General features: G+C 43.9%; 1 protein-coding gene across 1 annotated transcript in view; it reads right to left on the reverse strand.

Moving 5' to 3' along the window:
- Nucleotides 1-17,104, reverse strand: part of traf1 (TNF receptor-associated factor 1) — a 29,783-nt gene that overhangs the window by 8,297 nt on the left and 4,382 nt on the right. The window contains exons 3-7 of the mRNA XM_048244575.1: nt 17,016-17,104; nt 12,611-12,775; nt 8,533-8,541; nt 8,294-8,332; nt 7,582-8,013 (exon numbers count right to left, since the gene is read on the reverse strand). The exon at nt 17,016-17,104 is cut by the window's right edge and continues 10 nt beyond it. Coding sequence (XP_048100532.1) covers nt 7,582-8,013; nt 8,294-8,332; nt 8,533-8,541; nt 12,611-12,775; nt 17,016-17,104 — 734 coding nt within the window. The remainder of the gene's footprint in view (nt 1-7,581; nt 8,014-8,293; nt 8,333-8,532; nt 8,542-12,610; nt 12,776-17,015) is intronic.

The following is a 17,104-nucleotide window of genomic DNA, read 5'->3' on the forward strand; positions in this document are numbered from 1 at the left end:
CTCTGAGAGCTGGATGGATGAATGTCGGTTGTGCAAGGTGACTGCGTGGGAACGCCACGGTACTGTGGTTCTGCTTTTTCACAAGATTTCTTCTGTCTGATTTGCTGCATGGAACCTCATTCTGAACTAACAGGCCAGAACTCAGCCAAGGTGTCAGACAGACATTTCACTCTCTTCACCTACCCTCTCTCTCACACACACATCATCTCTCTAACCAGCCATGCTGATGGCAGCTTTGAAAGAATGCATCACAAAAAGTAGGACCTGTGAAATTCATTATTGAAATACAGGGTTAGTACACCTATTCCAAGATCAAATTCAAGCACTTTTCAAGCACTTTCAAGGTCAATTTTCAAGCTTTTCCAGCACTTTACAGCAGTGGCAAATTACATTATACGAATATACTAACTCAAAATGATTTTCACTTTTTTATCATTTAAAGATGGTTTTAACAGACAAAATTGTGTTTCTTAATAGCAGGAAAAGAAATTAAAGGAAAACTTAAAATGTGTCACCTGTCTGGAAGTAGACTTTGCTTGCTATCTAACTGGCTGAGTCAATATACCAAAAAAAAAAAACATTAAAAAAATAAATAAAATAAGAAAAGAAAATAATCACCCAACAAATAACTATTCTTTGCTGAATATGTGAACTCAAACTAATGTTAAGGCTGCTCTTTCATGACAGTCAAGACTCATTATGTCTCTTTCTTGCCTACAACGGCATACAGACAGGCCTACATCTGTTATCATGAGCTACCAACCAGTAGGCTAGTGATGCGGAGATGTGACGTTGGGTGACGTAAAGATGACTGAGTTGTCATATAATTGGATAAATTTAACTTCTTGCCAAAACGCTACGCTTCTACGCTATGTCACATCTATGAAACTCCCGCCCTGCGTCCTGATTGGCTGAACCATAAAGTAGAAATCACTCTCAATGGAAGAGGTCCCAGATGGATGTGAGTGAAGCTAGGCGGAGCTAAGCGGAACGACATTCATCTGGCTATTGTCAGGTTAGGGCCTATAAGCACTAAACCACAAAACTGAGCTGAAGTTTGACATGACCTAGCCAGGATTCAAATACAGAGGTCATGGGTGTTGATAGAAATGTTGCCCCCCGCGAAATACTATGGGCAAAATACTATGGGTGTCCGGGGGCATGACGCTGCGTTGATGCAAGGATAATTGTCTTGTCGGCTATTTTTAGTTAATGAATAAAACGAAATTTGAAGAAAGAAAGGTGACCTCTATGGTAGATACGGCCATAGACATGACTGGTTCGGTTTTGCATTCACATGCCATAAAGTTTCGTCTCCCTCTTCAACCTAACTTTTTCCTTGTCTTCCAATGATTGGAGCTAAGTAGCCTATTCAATAATATGTTAGCTTTAATGGCGACCTAGCTAGCAATGCATCTGTAAAACCCTAGGCCTACATGATTTCTGTTCAGCTGTCCGAAATAGCTGTTTTCTAACCAACGCTCATTGAAACGGCAACCTCACTTCATGTTGATCGACTGTGTGCAGGGGGGGCGTTGTCACGCATGAAAGCAGACTGTCTGGCAGATCAGTCACATAGCCTACGCAGATCGGTGCGCAACCGAGGACCATGGCAGAGAAGTTTTAATTTTAAACTCTCCGACGTTCTGCATCTAATAAGCTAACTATTCCGTCAGATAGCTATTTGTGTCAAAAGAAATACACTTACAATTTTAAGCATTTTCAAGCACTTTATCCGAAATGCAAGCACTTTTCAAACCTTGAAAACGCAACATTAAAATTCAAGCATTTTCAAGGATTTCAAGCACCTGTACGAACCCTGGAAATAGCAACACCCCGCCAGCACATTGCCCTTCTCGATGTGCACTGGTTAGCATCATAGACAGTAAAAGAAATGGACGAACAGACTCCGTTGTTTTCAATGGGAGGGCACTGAGTCAAATAGAACGATTTTTCAGTTGGTCCCCCCAGTAGGCTACTGCGCAGACTCACACTTAACTTCGTGAGTTAGCCATAGAACTCATAACTCATATGATAGATAGGCTACACAGAAATTCTTCTCACACTTCCTTCGCCTTCAAAGTCATCAAAGTTAAACATTTATTTATGTATTGTTATTAATATCATCCTCACCAAGTCGTGTTAATGTTGAAGCTACCATACATGATGATCTTCAAAAACAGTCATGCTAAAACAAAACAAAGTTATAGCCTTGAAGCTAATCTTCTTTCCACTTTTCCGACCTACGGTCAATCCATTGAAAACCTCTGAAATGATTACTGCCGGTTTTTTTTAAATTAGGTTTACTTTTTTATTATTATTAGGTTGCCTCTGTGTAATGCTTTACCTTAACATACGGTCGTGTATGCTAGGTTTTGCTTATGAGTTACCGTCATAGACAGTAAGGTGGACTGAGCTTCTTATCCAAACAATACGGGTTATCTCCCTACGGCCGAAAAAGAGATTACGTCAAAGCTAGCTTCCCTCCAACCGAACAAGCTAACCATTCTTCTTACGGGTAACCAACGTTACGGACGAGGTAGTGGAGTCTGTTTTGCCTTTGTAGTGTTTATGTGGATTACACAGAAGCTACAATATCGGCACAGGATATATGTTATATGAAGTTATGGTATTTCAAAAAAATCCTAGAATGAATGGGCTTCTATGGGAGTTAGCAGAGAGGTGGTCCCTCCAGCCTACGTCGATTCTTCTACTTCCGGGAATTCGCCTGCCCCCTTGGTTAGCATACGTTAACGCTTGGCTCTGGTGCCGTCTATGGGGCGGACATAATGGCGGCCATTATACATGGATTTCTATGCAACGTCACGAAAACATGCGTGCTCAACCAAGAGGCAGAAAGCACCATAGAGCAGTGGTCTCAAACACCCGGCCCGCGGGCCGGATTTGGTCCTGCCTAATTCCGGCCCGCGACGTATGACAAAATAATAATGCAATCCGGCCCTTGAGGCTATTAATTGCGACAAACAACAATACTGATTAAAATAGACGATAGATCCAGGTACGGTGACAAATCTCATTTGTAGGCCTACTCTGCTCCACTATGTGCAAGACATCCAGAGCTTGATTCAAACCCAAAATCGCTGCCAGAAAAGTTTTCAGGAAATACTTTGTATTACACGCGAGAAACACAACATCGTATTGCATATGTAATGACGCGGAAGCGATGCAGGCCATAGTGTTGCAGAAATTGAAGCAGAAATTAAGCAGAAATAGGGCCCACACCAAATGTTGAAAACTTCCCACGTGATGAAGTCTTAGGTAAGCTATGTTATTCACCTATTCTAATTCTGAAGGAGAATATCCTTTTGAGATTATGATCGACCGCTATGACGGTGATATTCACGGTACGCCTGTGAATGGAGGTAGCGTGTATACAACGGTGTCCACTAAGCATACCATGCTTGTTTCTAATCTCCGCCCAACATAGCGGTTGAGGTTGCAGTGGTAATCGCGGATGATAGTGTCCGTGAATGGATGTGGTACAGTTCCTATCGCGGGTAATCTGTAGTACCCAGAAGTTCGTGATCATATTATGGGGTGACTTTGTAGTTCTTTTAGAGCCCTATTTCTACTAGCCCTGCTGTCTGTTTGACCAGAATACTTTTATTGTAAAGGCCTATATTGTAGTAATCTATTACTAAACCACAACATCTTAGGTGTTTGGTATACATCTTAGGTGTTTTCCTGTTAATTTGTTATGTGGGTAATATGAAAAAAAAGGAAAGTAAACCTGCTTAAATATGTTCATCCAGTATTTACTGAAAGGTGCATAATTTGAGGTGCTTGCCATCCAGTGACAAATTAGATGGGTAAATTTACCCCTTCATAAACTTTTGTTTTACTCAAAGATTTTTTTACATTTACAGTAGGACTTTATCTCTGACCACTTTCACCATGGCCTTTTGAAAGTTTGATATAAAAATCCAATGGTGTTGGCAATGGCTTTCTTAACCCTGATGCCTAGTTTGCCAGGTTTAAAAAAAAAAAGTAATGAGAGGAAATATTTGTATTTGGTGTGAAACACACACACATACTTTGTTTTATGTTTTTTCATTTATTTTATCATTTGTATTAATATTTATTTTATCATTATTTTATTTATAAATTAAGGTTGCTAGCACAGGTGTCTAAAACTAGATAAAAACACTTGCACTTTCTGTTTGTAGTTTGTGTGGTATTTGAAAAAAAGAACATTGTATTTTCAGAAATAGCCGGCCCTCCAATCAGATGACGCTATATAGAATTGGTCCCCAGCTCATTTGAGTTTGAGACCCCTGCCATAGAGCAATGCAAAGAGCAAAAGAATAAAAAAATGAGTTTTTGTGCTGAAAACTGCACCAATTCAAATCACAATGGTTAGAGAATGTTAAATATGTTCAATATTCCTAACGGAATGCATGTCTTAGCCAAAAAATTACAAAATAATGATGTTATAATAATAATGCAAATGAATGGCAAACTTTGAAATATAGTCTGAAAATGAGATGTTATTATACAAAAAAAATCGATTGTAGCTTACAGCAGCTGACCATTTAGGTTAAGTTTATAACGCTGTGGACGGCCACCTAGATGCACATACGCGAAAGTAAAAAATGATGTCATATGAAAGCAAAAAAATATTTAGGCGCACTGGTGCGACCGACTTCTAACCATGTCAATGTTTATTCACAAAATACACCGCAACATCGGAGAAACATTACTGGTGCAAAACCATAGAATCACGCCGCGAATGCAGTGATAAAAAAAACTACACCTCCCATCAACGTTAGCAGTTTCGCTTGTGACTCAAGCTAGTAGTCGCTTCTATCAAATCCAAGAGCGTGCAGGAAAAGTGAAAGTTAGACTAGCCAGCCAAGATTAGCCTGGCTAGCGCCACCACTTCAATGAGACATGGTCTGGGAACCAAACGCTCATTTTCTCAGATTTGAAAAAATGCCCAGATCCGTTTATTGGGTGCCACCGATGTCTATCAAATGCGTCTGTGCATAGCTCATCATCGCCTTGCTTTCCCCTGTTCTGTGATTGGTTCCCTATCTCAGGCTAAAATTTGCTCCATGAGTCTCCAGGCTGCCTTAGCAGCGTGAATCAACCAAGGCCAAGAAGGCAGCATGGGGAACACCCAGGCTAAGCCAAGATGCAAAGATTGGAATAGAAATTAAGTTCTTCTATCCAATCAATTCCATTGTATATAGGAGGAACAGGATGAGATTCTGAGAATGCAGTGAGAGAAGGAAAGGTAACCTAACATGCCTTTTTAGCCCAGTTGATGCACTGGCTGCAATATGCAAATATAAGCAGTATTTAACCGCACAAAAAGTAAAGCCTCCCGTAATAACTCCCATTTTATTCAATGCAGATATTTCAAATTAAAAACTAAAAGTATAAAATCGCATATCATTGATTAGCCTATGCTGGGTTTTGTGGAAGAGGAAATGGACCGTTTTAGTAGTAGTATTAGGGCAGTATGCAATCAGATAGGTCACCACAAGCATATTTGGATTAGCTATAGATGGATTCACAATAAATAAATTAGCCTATTTGGTGGGATAATTGATATACAGGCTAAATGCAAATATGGCAATGTATTATATTATTTTACATTAACAAAATGTAGGGGAAATAGAACAGACAGAAAGTAGGTACTGATCTTTAAAATCCTGTTTCCTGTAGCCTAAATGTTGTCAGTCATTCTTAATATTCAAGAATTATGTGCACTGGCATGTTTAACTGTTAGCTGCAGTATAATGTTAGGATTATGTGTGTTAAGTACAGAACTGACTGTGCTTCCAAATTTTTGTCTGTGCTCATAAATTTTTTCCTACTTTGCAAGTCTCTAAAAAAAAATGTTAGTGTAGAGCCCTGGTGTGTGTGTGTGTGTGTGCGGTGTGTGTGTGTGTGTGTGTGCGCGTGTGTGTGTGACACGGGGAGACGGGAGGCCCTTCTGACTGGCATCTAGTTTTCCAGTTCAGTGTGCCATGTGACGACCCTGCGCGCGCACACACACAGATACACACACACACACACACACTCCTATGCCCATGCCCTAATTTGAAGGGTCTTGCCAAATCAGCAGTTTCCCCCGCAGTAGGAAGGTGAAGGTGGACCGGTCACACTGTTCTGCATTCTCCCGACCATGGAAACGCACCGCAGAGAATCTCAAAAGGACATTCTCCCGACGCCATGGAAACGCACCGCAGAGAATCTCAAAAGGACATTCTCCCGACACCATAATAAACGCACCGCAGTGAATCTCAAAAGGGCTCAAATAAAAGTGACTCTCTTCACATGGTTTGATCATCCACCCACCTCACCTGGAGAAGAAGACCAGAGAGTGACCTGGCCTGCTCAGATTGTCACCAAATGCTAGGGCTGGAATGCTGAGTTAAGAGCTAAGTCAGTCTATGAGCTAAGTCCTGGTACATGAACTAACGGCATCATGTGGTGTGAGACAAGTATGGGCGTTTGGATGTAAAGTTTGCATGTATACAGTTAGCGTTAGTTAGCATTAAGAGTGTTTGCACTCCTGCCTAGTTAGCATTACAGTGTTTGCACTGCTGCTTAGTTAGCACTGCTACTTAGCTAGCATTAGAGTGTTTGCACTTCTACTTAGTTAGCGTTAGAGTGTTAGCACTCCTACCTAGTTAGCTGCTAGGAGGTTTGCACCGCCCAGTTAGCGTAGAGTGCCTTTGCCAAGCCCTGCTCAGTTAGCTGCTAGAGTGTTTTTGCACACCTGCCTAGTTAGCACTGCTGCTTAGCTAGCATTAGAGTGTTTGCACTCCTACTTAGTTAACGTTAGAGTGTTAGCACCCCACCCAGTTAAAATCGCTCTCGCCCAGTTAGAGTGTTTGCAGCGGTAGAGTGTTATTGCCCAGTTAGCACCGTTGCTTAGCTAACCTTAGAGGTTTGCACCCTACCTAGTTTCACGCTAGAGTGTTTTGCACACCCTGCCCAGTTTAGCACTGCTAGCTTAGCCAACATTAGAGCAAGTTTTGTAATCCCTACTTAGCTTCACGCTTAGGAGTGTTTGCCACTTAGTTTACCTAGTTAGCGACCGCTGCTTAGCTAGCACAGAGTGTTTTTTGGCTGCTGCCTAGCTAGCATTAGAGTGTTTGCACTCCTACTTAGTTAACGTTAGAGTGTTAGCACTCCTGCCTAGTTAAGCTGTTAGAGCGTTTGCACTACCCAGTTGTTTCGGTAGAGCGTTAGTTGCCCAGTTAGCACCCCGCTGCTTAGCCAACACTAGGAGCGCTTTGCACCCCTACCCTTAGTTTCCACGCTAGAGCAGTTTGGCACCACTGCCTAGTTAGCACTGCTACTTAGCTAGCATTAGAGTGTTTGCACTCCTACTTAGTTTAGTGTTAGAGTGTTTGCACGCCTGCCTAGTTAGCACTGCTGCTTAGCTAGCATTAGAGTGTTTACACTGCTGCCTATTTAGCTAGCATTAGAGTGTTTGTACTGCTGCTTAGCTAGCATTAGACTGTTTGCACTGCTGCTTAGTTAGCACTGCTGCTTAGTTAGCACTGCTGCCTACTGCTCTACTCTGCTGCTGAGCCGTCTTACCTTGGCCTCCAGGAAGTTGATGACGTCCTGGTTGCTGTGGTGATCTCGCTCCAGCGCGGCCATGCACAGCTGAGCCTTCTCCACCTCGCGGCTAAGCGCCGAGATGATGTTCTCGAAAACGCACACGCGCTCCTGCACAGAGTCCAGCTGCTGACCCACCACAGCGGCGGCGGCAGCCGCCTGGTCCTCCCGTAAGCTGTGGGCGAGAGACATCTCCTCCTGACACCTCCCACCGCCACCCTCCCCGCCATCCACCTCCAGCAGAGGGTCCAGGCTGCCCGCCCCAGGGCTGGAGAGCTGTGAGGGGAGGGCCAGGGGGGGTTGGCTGGAGGTGGAGGTTGACGGGGGTAAACTCTGCACAGCTCTCAGGAGGAGCTGCAGGTGGGACACATGACTGCTGCTCTCATGCTCTCGGACCTTCTCTGTGGTGCCCTACGACACAGGACAACACAACACCATGGAACACACAAATATACCCTACGACACAGGACAACACAACACCATGGAACACACAAATATACCCTACGACACAGGACAACACAACACCATGGAACACACAAATATATACCCTCATGCACACAGGACAACACAACACAATGGAACACACTATATACCCCACGACAATAGGACAACACAACACCATGGAACACAATATACCCTCATGCGACACAGGACAAATAATAAACACAATGGAACACACTATATACCCTACGACACAGGACAACACAACACCATGGAACACAAATATACCCTACGACACAGGACAACACAACACCATGGAACACACAAATATACCCTACGACACAGGACAACACAACACAATGGAACACACTATATACCCTACGACACAGGACAACACAACACAATGGAACATACAAAAATACCCTACGACACAGGACAACACCATAGAACACACAAATATACCCTACGACACAGGACAATGGAACATACAAAAATACTCTACGACACAGGACAACACAACACAATGGAACACACAAATATACCCTACGACACGGGACAACACAACACAATGGAACATACTATATACCCTACGACACAGGACAACACAATGGAACACACTATATACCCTACAACACAGGACAACACAACACAATGGAACATACAAAAATACCCTACAACACAGGACAACACAATGGAACACACTATATACCCTACAACACAGGACAACACAACACAATGGAACATACAAAAAAATACCCTACAACACAGGACAACACAATGGAACACACTATATACCCTACAACACAGGACAACACAACACAATGGAACACTAAATATACCCCACGACACAGGACAACACAACACAATGGAAAATAAAAAAATACCCTACGGCACAGGACAACACAACACAATGGAACACACAAAAATACAAATATACCCTACAACACAGGACAACACAACACCATGGAACACACAAATATACCCTACGACACAGGACAACAACACAATGGAACATACAAAAATACAAAAATACTCTACGACACAGGACAACACAACACAATGGAACATACAAATAATTTTACAAAATGTAACAAAACACATTGAAACACACAATGCACTACAATATAACTAAACACTTTGAAACAACACAGAAAAACATACCAAAACAACACAATAAAAAGCTAAAACACTGAAATACACCTACTTAGAGTAAACAACACATCAAACAACCTACAAGTAAAACTCCATTCACTATAACATTATAATACATAATATATAAACTGAGTCTGGGCCTTTTTGAACATGTTGGACAAAAAAGCTTCCAGCAGATCAGGCCAGATGTGAACAGAATGGAAGTGAACTGATCTGAAGTGGAGTCACTGACTGATGGAGTGATGCTAACACACTGACTGATGGAGTGATGCTAACACACTGACTGATGGAGTGATGCTAACACACTGACTGATGGAGTGATGCTAACACACTGACTGATGGAGTGATGCTAACACACTGACTGATGGAGTGATGCTAACACACTGACTGATGGAGTGATGCTAACACACTGACTGATGGAGTGATGCTAACACACTGACTGATGGAGTGATGCTAACACACTGACTGATGGAGTGATGCTAACACACTGACTGATGGAGTGATGCTAACACACTGACTGATGGAGTGATGCTAACACACTGACTGATGGAGTGATGCTAACACACTGACTGATGGAGTGATGCTAACACACTGACTGATGGAGTGATGCTAACACACTGACTGATGGAGTGATGCTAACACACTGACTGATGGAGTGATGCTAACACACTGACTGATGGAGTGATGCTAACACACTGACTGATGGAGTGATGCTAACACACTGACTGATGGAGTGATGCTAACACACTGACTGATGGAGTGATGCTAACACACTGACTGATGGAGTGATGCTAACACACTGACTGATGGAGTGATGCTAACACACTGACTGATGGAGTGATGCTAACACACTGACTGATGGAGTGATGCTAACACACTGACTGATGGAGTGATGCTAACACACTGACTGATGGAGTGATGCTAACACACTGACTGATGGAGTGATGCTAACACACTGACTGATGGAGTGATGCTAACACACTGACTGATGGAGTGATGCTAACACACTGACTGATGGAGTGATGCTAACACACTGACTGATGGAGTGATGCTAACACACTGACTGATGGAGTGATGCTAACACACTGACTGATGGAGTGATGCTAACACACTGACTGATGGAGTGATGCTAACACACTGACTGATGGAGTGATGCTAACACACTGACTGATGGAGTGATGCTAACACACTGACTGATGGAGTGATGCTAACACACTGACTGATGGAGTGATGCTAACACACTGACTGATGGAGTGATGCTAACACACTGACTGATGGAGTGATGCTAACACACTGACTGATGGAGTGATGCTAACACACTGACTGATGGAGTGATGCTAACACACTGACTGATGGAGTGATGCTAACACACTGACTGATGGAGTGATGCTAACACACTGACTGATGGAGTGATGCTAACACACTGACTGATGGAGTGATGCTAACACACTGACTGATGGAGTGATGCTAACACACTGACTGATGGAGTGATGCTAACACACTGACTGATGGAGTGATGCTAACACACTGACTGATGGAGTGATGCTAACACACTGACTGATGGAGTGATGCTAACACACTGACTGATGGAGTGATGCTAACACACTGACTGATGGAGTGATGCTAACACACTGACTGATGGAGTGATGCTAACACACTGACTGATGGAGTGATGCTAACACACTGACTGATGGAGTGATGCTAACACACTGACTGATGGAGTGATGCTAACACACTGACTGATGGAGTGATGCTAACACACTGACTGATGGAGTGATGCTAACACACTGACTGATGGAGTGATGCTAACACACTGACTGATGGAGTGATGCTAACACACTGACTGATGGAGTGATGCTAACACACTGACTGATGGAGTGATGCTAACACACTGACTGATGGAGTGATGCTAACACACTGACTGATGGAGTGATGCTAACACACTGACTGATGGAGTGATGCTAACACACTGACTGATGGAGTGATGCTAACACACTGACTGATGGAGTGATGCTAACACACTGACTGATGGAGTGATGCTAACACACTGACTGATGGAGTGATGCTAACACACTGACTGATGGAGTGATGCTAACACACTGACTGATGGAGTGATGCTAACACACTGACTGATGGAGTGATGCTAACACACTGACTGATGGAGTGATGCTAACACACTGACTGATGGAGTGATGCTAACACACTGACTGATGGAGTGATGCTAACACACTGACTGATGGAGTGATGCTAACACACTGACTGATGGAGTGATGCTAACACACTGACTGATGGAGTGATGCTAACACACTGACTGATGGAGTGATGCTAACACACTGACTGATGGAGTGATGCTAACACACTGACTGATGGAGTGATACAAACACACCGACTGGTGGGAGGATAATAACCTACTGATGGAGTGATGCTAACACACTGACTGATGGAGTGATGCTAACACACTGACTGATGGAGTGATGCTAACACACTGACTGATGGAGTGATGCTAACACACTGACTGATGGAGTGATGCTAACACACTGACTGATGGAGTGATGCTAACACACTGACTGATGGAGTGATACAAACACACCGACTGGTGGAGGATACTAACCCACTGATGGAGTATGCTAACACACTGACTGATGGAGTGATGCTAACACACTGACTGATGGAGTGATGCTAACACACTGACTGATGGAGTGATGCTAACACACTGACTGATGGAGTGATGCTAACACACTGACTGATGGAGTGATGCTAACACACTGACTGATGGAGTGATGCTAACACACTGACTGATGGAGTGATGCTAACACACTGACTGATGGAGTGATGCTAACACACTGACTGATGGAGTGATGCTAACACACTGACTGATGGAGTGATGCTAACACACTGACTGATGGAGTGATGCTAACACACTGACTGATGGAGTGATGCTAACACACTGACTGATGGAGTGATGCTAACACACTGACTGATGGAGTGATGCTAACACACTGACTGATGGAGTGATGCTAACACACTGACTGATGGAGTGATGCTAACACACTGACTGATGGAGTGATGCTAACACACTGACTGATGGAGTGATGCTAACACACTGACTGATGGAGTGATGCTAACACACTGACTGATGGAGTGATGCTAACACACTGACTGATGGAGTGATGCTAACACACTGACTGATGGAGTGATGCTAACACACTGACTGAAGTGATACAAACACACCGACTGGTGGAGTGATACTAACCCACTGATGGAGTGATGCTAACACACTGACTGATGGAGTGATGCATCCATGTGGATTTATAGACAGACAAATGGGTTGACTGGGTTGGTAGATATCTTGAAGACAGAAGAGACAGATTGACTGATTGGTTGATTGGTTGGTTGATTGACTGATTGATTATCCTACCGGTAGCTGGGCGAGGGTGAGTGTTTGTGAGCAGGCCGGGCAGGAGGAGGTGGTCTTGGGGCAGCCCTTCTCAAGGTGAGTGGCCAGAGCCTTCCGCAGCACCATGTGTCCACAGCCCACGTTACAGGGGATCAGAGCATAATCACACTGGGTCTGGTGCTCCTGAGAGAGAGAGGGAGAGAGAGAGAGAGAGAGGGAGAGAGATGGAGAGAGAGAGAGAGAGAAGGAGAGAGAGGGAGAGGGAGAGAGAGGGAGAGGGAAAGAGAGAGACTTAGTCCAGAACATACTCATACACAGAAGTGGACCACAGTAGCCTACTAGAAGGACCTTTAGAAGACAGAGAGCGAGACTTGTCCCATTTCCTGGACATGGCAAATAGATATTTCATGAAGAAGAAGCAGATTCATGTTCCACAATGTCCTTGTTCCTCTCCATGCATCTATTCAAACATTCTAGAACATCCTAGAGAAATGACAGATATAAGATGCGGGTTTTCATAGCAACGAGCCTCATCAAAGTCTCCAGAATGTCCAGAAGTATGGAACTGTGGGGGAACTGGCCACATTACCCCAATACTTCATATAGATCCCTACGCTGGCTTGCATTATGGGAACTGACCACATTACCCCAATACTTTATATATATCATTACGCTGACCACATTACCCCAATAGTTCACATAAATCCTTACGCTGGCTTGCATTAAAGGAGAACTCTTCCTAATTTGAACACGGAGCACAGTTGATCATGTTCACGGAATAATGTCGGTCGAAAAAAAATGTGAAAAGAATCGGTGCAGAACCACATGGAAATATGACTGTAACAACTCGGACACCTTTTGCTGTTATGTATGTACCCTGTCATCTGTGGTTCTCCATACTCCATTTATTTATTTATTAATCCTATCATCTGTGGTTCTCCATACTCCATTTATTTATTTATTAATCCTGTCATCTGTGGTTCTCCATACTCCATTTATTTATTTATTAATCCTGTCATCTGTGGTTCTCCATACTCCATTTATTTATTTATTAATCCTGTCATCTGTGGTTCTCCAAAGTCCATTTATTTATTTATTAATCCTGTCATCTGTTGTTCTCCAAAGTCCATTTATTTGTACCCTGTCATCTGTGGTTCTCCATAGTCCATTTATTTATGTATGTACCCTGTCATCTCATGTCCTCCATAGTCCATTTATGTATGTACCCTGTCATCTCATGTCCTCCATAGTCCATTTATGTATGTACCCTGTCATCTCATGTCCTCCATGCTCCATTCAGTAGAGTGCAGCTGCAGTTCTCATTTAGAGCTTCCATGTTGTTACCGTCATTCATATTAATATAGAAACATTGGAATGCTGAATCATCCTTATTTTGGACATAAACTTCACGTTTGGTCTCTGGGGAAATGTGAAAAGGCATGAGATCGACTTCAGTATGGACTTTAGGCTACAGGTAGCAATGGAGGGACACATGTAGGCTGACAGCCTAGGCTACAAACACAGGATTCATACTGCTATGTGACAGCCTAGGCTACAAACACAGGATTCATACTGCTATGTGACAGCCTAGGCTACAAACACAGGATTCATGCTGCTATGTGACAGCCTAGGCTACAAACACAGGATTCATGCTGCTATGTGACAGCCTAGGCTACAAACACAGGATTCATGCTGCTATGTGACAGCCTAGGCTACAAACACAGGATTCATGCTGCTATGTGACAGCCTAGGCTACAAACACAGGATTCATGCTGCTATGTGACAACCTAGGCTACAAACACAGGATTCATACTGCTATGTGACAGCCTAAGCTGCTGTTCCTGCACAGCGGTGTCATGTGAGGACCCTGTTCATGCTGCACAGCACTTGTCATGGCATGTTGAGTCTGTTAGGAGGCACAAAGGCACCGTTTAGAACATGCCCTCATAGCACAGCTTTAGTACATGCCCTCATAGCACCGTTTAGTACATGCCCTCATAGCACCGTTTAGTACATGCCCTCATAGCACAGCTTTAGTACATGCCCTCATAGCACCATTTAGTACATGCCCTCATAGCACAGCTTTAGTACATGCCCTCATAGCACAGCTTTAGTACATGCTCCCATAGCACCATTTAGTACATGCCCTCATAGCACAGCTTGTAGGCACTTTGGCTGCTTTAGCCGCTAGCCAGCTAACTCGCGTCAGACAACACCGTTTTTTTATACGTTTTTTTTCCGACCGACAGTATTCCGTGAACATGATCAGCTGAGCTCTGTGTTAACATTGGCCAGAGTTCTCCTTTAAGTCTTTATCAATCATCGCTAAATGGGGCAGGACCAAAATACCAATCAAATAAGTCGGCTGACTTTGAAGATAATGCTGCTGTGTCATTGAGCAGTCAGTTTCCTGTGCTCAAGCAGCAGACACACCCCTGTCATTGAGCAGTCAGTTTCCTGTGCTCCTGCGTTTCAGCAGACACACCCCTGCTAGGCCTCTGCTGGAGAGACATCTGTCGGTGTAGGTGTGTGTGTGTGTGTGTGTGTTTGTGCGAGTGTGTGTGTGCGTGTGGTTTGTGTGTGTGTGTGTGTGGTGTGTGTGTGTGTGTGTATTTGTGTGTGTGTGTTTGTGCGTGTGTGTGTGTGTGTGTGTGTGTATGTATGTGGGGGTGAGTGTAGAGGTGTGTGTGTGTGTGTGTGTATTTGTGTGTGTGTGTGTGTATGTGTGTGTGTGTGTGTGTGTGTGTGTGTGTATGTATGTGGGGGTTTATGTAGAGGTGTGTGTGTATGTGAGTATGCATGTTTATGTGAGTGTGTGTGAGTGTAGGTGTGTTTGTGTGTGTGTGTGGGTGCTTTGTGATGTTTAGCCTACTGAGTGTAATCGTAGGTCATGTTGTGTATGAACACTAGTACTGCTAGGCAATGCTATAATGAGTGTCAGCTGGGTTAGAGGTGTCAGAGGTTAGGGGTGGGTCTATGAGGTCAGAGGTTAGGGGTGGGTCTATGAGGTCAGAGGTTAGGGGTGGGCCTATGCAAAGTCCTTTTAGGCAAGTCCCTCCACTCGGCGGCCATATACCAAAGTTTTATGGGCACTCATCGGGCACAGTCTTTGGGTCGAACTGCGTGTGCAAGGCTTCACGACACCAATCTTGCTCCAGCGGCGAGATCACAACACATGATTGGCACGATGTCTTCACAACACACCATATGATTGGCTCAATGTATTCACATGTCGACGTTTTGCCGAGGAAGGGGTGGGATATGTGTAGATAACGGCCATATTGGCGTGACAAACTAGCCCCATGCATTTCTATGGAGTATTTTTTGAGTGCTGTGTCTCCTCATTAGAAAGTCTCAGGCCTATGAGGTGTCAGAGGTTAGGGGTGGGCCTATGTCGTCACTAAAACAACCTTTTGGGGTGGTCACACGGTACGAGGAAAACAGGGTTTTTTAAATGTTCCCACCTCAGAACTAGTTTTCAAAAGTTCCCGTTTTGGTCAACTAAAACGCTGTGGTCGTGTGGAACCCCAAAACGATGACATCACAGGTGCTCCGATAGTAGCAGAGTTCACATGTGGACTTAAAACTCCACCCCCTCCCCCTCAACTGCTCTTCCGATGTGTCGCCTCCTATTTTATAGTCTGTGGCTTCCCCCTATATAGTCTGTGGCTTCCCCCTATATAGTCTGTGGCTTCCCCCTATAGTTTAGTTCTTTATAGTTTAGTTCTTTATAGTTTAGTTCTTTGTTTTCTAGTGAAGGAAGGTGATTTGTTCACTCTGCTCTTTCCAGTGAAGTTGCTAAGAGACCCAGACTGACGATGAAGAATTGAAAACACCTTTTAGTCACTTCACAAAAACAATTTTTAGTCATGTAATCGTCTCTGCATAAGAGCTAAACATGTACAGGGGGACGTCTTGCACAACAGTGCATGAGCTTCAGCTCCCCTTTTAAGAGACATCAGTAGGGGTGGAAAAGACTGTGGGTGATGCTCTGAAGCCAAAATAATTAAAAATAATAATAAATAATTGCACAATCATTTACAATAAAGCTAGAGAGACATCCAGGGAATTTCAGATTAAGGATTTTAAAGCCTCCTGTTGAGTTATTGTGTAGCGAACATCCACATTACTGCATGAGCACACACACACACACACATCCACATTACTGCATGAGCACACACACACACACACACACACACACACACACACATCCACATTACTGCATGAGCACACACACACACACACACACACACACACACATCCACATTACAACCCGCAAAACTCACACAACACAAAGCAGCAGGCACACACACACAGAGACAGCAGCAGCAGCAGTGGGTGACCTTTTGGAGGAAAGTACCTCAAAGTCCCTGAGCACGCCCCTCCATGGGCAGCGTACACACACACACACACACAGACACACCTCAAAGTCCCTGAGCACGCCGCTCCATGGGCATCGGTGGTTGGCGCAGTGCACCCTCAGCTCCAGGATCTCCTTGGTGATGGCCGCAT

This window comes from Alosa alosa, chromosome 5 (assembly GCF_017589495.1).
Source record: "Alosa alosa isolate M-15738 ecotype Scorff River chromosome 5, AALO_Geno_1.1, whole genome shotgun sequence".
NCBI lineage: Eukaryota > Metazoa > Chordata > Actinopteri > Clupeiformes > Clupeidae > Alosa > Alosa alosa.